We start from the raw sequence: 2,081 nt of genomic DNA, 5'->3' as shown, positions 1-2,081 counted from the left end.
AAAAAAAAAAAGATTAAATAACAGGTTAAGTTTCAATATAAAGTAAAAAATCAGAAAAGCTTTTTTTCAACTTAAGTAAAAGTCATTTAAAAAAAATCAAAATTCTAAAATACTACTTACCAGGATTTAAAGCAAAATTATCTATTAAACTCTTCCAAGCAATAAAAGCTATTTTTTTAATTATGGGTGCTCCACTACGAAATCCCAGTTCTTCCAGCTGTAATAGAGAATTAATGAAACTCCCACTTCGATGCAAAGTCTAAAAAAGAAAAATCATTAAGACGTTATTTACCTGCCTGAAACAATACATATGGCACTATTATCCCTCATTGGTCTAATAGTTTTTAGCTATGTAAAATCTTAGGAACTTAGAATTTCAAAAAGTATTCTGTATGAATTCTCTATGCACATCTAACATTCAAGATTACAAAATAGAAAGCTCCATGAAGCAGATAATACATAATGCAGAACATTTCTAAACATTAGAGAAAATTAGGAAGGTAAGATAAATCCCAAATGTAACCAACATAATACCAAAACGAGTATCTATATAAAAAACTAGAATCAATATTAAAGAAAAAATAAGAAATGTTGAACCCTAAAAATAATAAAGACAGTATTTTTCAAATACACTGAAAGAGGTAGGAAAAATGGTTAAGGGGGAAATGGATAAATGACAAGTAAACATGAATCCCAAGGGGGAGAAAATGCATACAAGATAAAATACTAAACAGTTGTTAAGTGGCTATAAAGCACATATAATCTGAAGAATATAAATAATAAACAAAAAACCCCTTGCTTAGAAAAATCACAGTAAATCCACAGAAAGCTACTAGAGCTAATAAAATCAATTTAACAATGTTGCAGAGTACAAGATCAACACACAAAAATCAGCTGTGTCTCTATACATCTGCAACAATCTGAAAAGGGAAGCAATTCCATTTACAATAGCACCTAAAAGAATTAGAGATAAATCTAATCAAGGAGGCGAAAGACTTGTGCAATAAAAGCTATAAGGCATTGCTGAAAGAAATTTAAGAGACCTAAATAAGTGGTAAACTACTCCATGTTCATGGGTAAAGATTTATTACCATTAAAAGGTCAATACTACCCAAAGCAATCCACAGATTCAACACAATCTCTATCACAATTCCAACTGTCTTTTTCACAGAAGTCAATCCTCAAGTTCAATATGGAATTGCAAAAATCTCCAAATAGCCATAACAATTTTGAAAAAAATAAAAATAAAGTTGGAGGACTCACACTTCCTTGACTTCCAAACTTACAAAACTATATTAACTAAAACATACGGTTAAGTGACATAAGGACAAACAGAATGGATTAGAAGCCTTAAAAAATCACCCTTCTACATACTGTCAACTGTTTTACAAGGGTGCCGAGACCATTTAATAAGGAGAAAACCATCTATTCAACAAATGGTGTTGGGAAAATTGAATATTCGCATGCAAAAAAAAAAAAAATGAAGCTGGACCCTTCCTTGCCTTATATATGAAAACAAACTCAAAATGGATCAACTATCAAAATTTATGAACTAAAACTATAAAACTCCTAGAGAAAGCACAGGGAAAATTCATGACATTGGATTTGCAATAACTTCTTGGATATGACACTAAAAGCACAGGAACAAAAGAAAAACTTTATCTAATTTATATTGTATTTCATCAAAATTAACTTTTGTGCATCAAAAGATACTATCAAAAAAGCAAAGAGAAAAAAAGCGATAACAACCTACACTATGGAAAAAACATTTGCAAATCATGTTACCTGATAAATGATTGTGGTGCATGACTGTGTACTGTTGATTCACTAACACTAATCTCACGACCAACAGCATTATAACTAATGCCTGAACAATGCTATCTAACACCCGTAATTTCTCGGCAAGGCACACCATTCTTCCTGTACTTAGGAAACACAGACGGCACTTCAGCACTACACTTAGGGACCATTAAAAAAATGCTATCGGGCCGGCCGAGTGGCGCGATGGTTAAGAACTCGCTTGGGATGCCAGAGGGCCCCGGTTCGGATCCCACATATGAGGGCCAGTGACACTGCCCTCC

General features: G+C 32.7%; 1 protein-coding gene across 7 annotated transcripts in view; it reads right to left on the bottom strand.

Moving 5' to 3' along the window:
* Positions 1-2,081, bottom strand: part of RIF1 (replication timing regulatory factor 1) — a 57,407-nt gene that overhangs the window by 37,881 nt on the left and 17,445 nt on the right. For all 7 annotated transcript variants that reach the window (XR_002124503.1, XM_019646548.1, XM_019646546.1 and 4 more), the window contains exon 9: positions 121-259. Coding sequence is in view for 6 of the 7 variants with exons in the window: in XM_019646548.1 (XP_019502093.1) it covers positions 121-259 (139 nt within the window). In the remaining variant the exon portion in view is untranslated. The remainder of the gene's footprint in view (positions 1-120; positions 260-2,081) is intronic.

This window comes from Hipposideros armiger, unplaced genomic scaffold (genome assembly GCF_001890085.2).
Source record: "Hipposideros armiger isolate ML-2016 unplaced genomic scaffold, ASM189008v1 scaffold_104, whole genome shotgun sequence".
Lineage (NCBI taxonomy): Eukaryota > Metazoa > Chordata > Mammalia > Chiroptera > Hipposideridae > Hipposideros > Hipposideros armiger.
The sequence above is the reverse complement of the archived record's forward strand: the minus strand, read 5'-3'. Positions and strand labels throughout refer to the sequence as shown.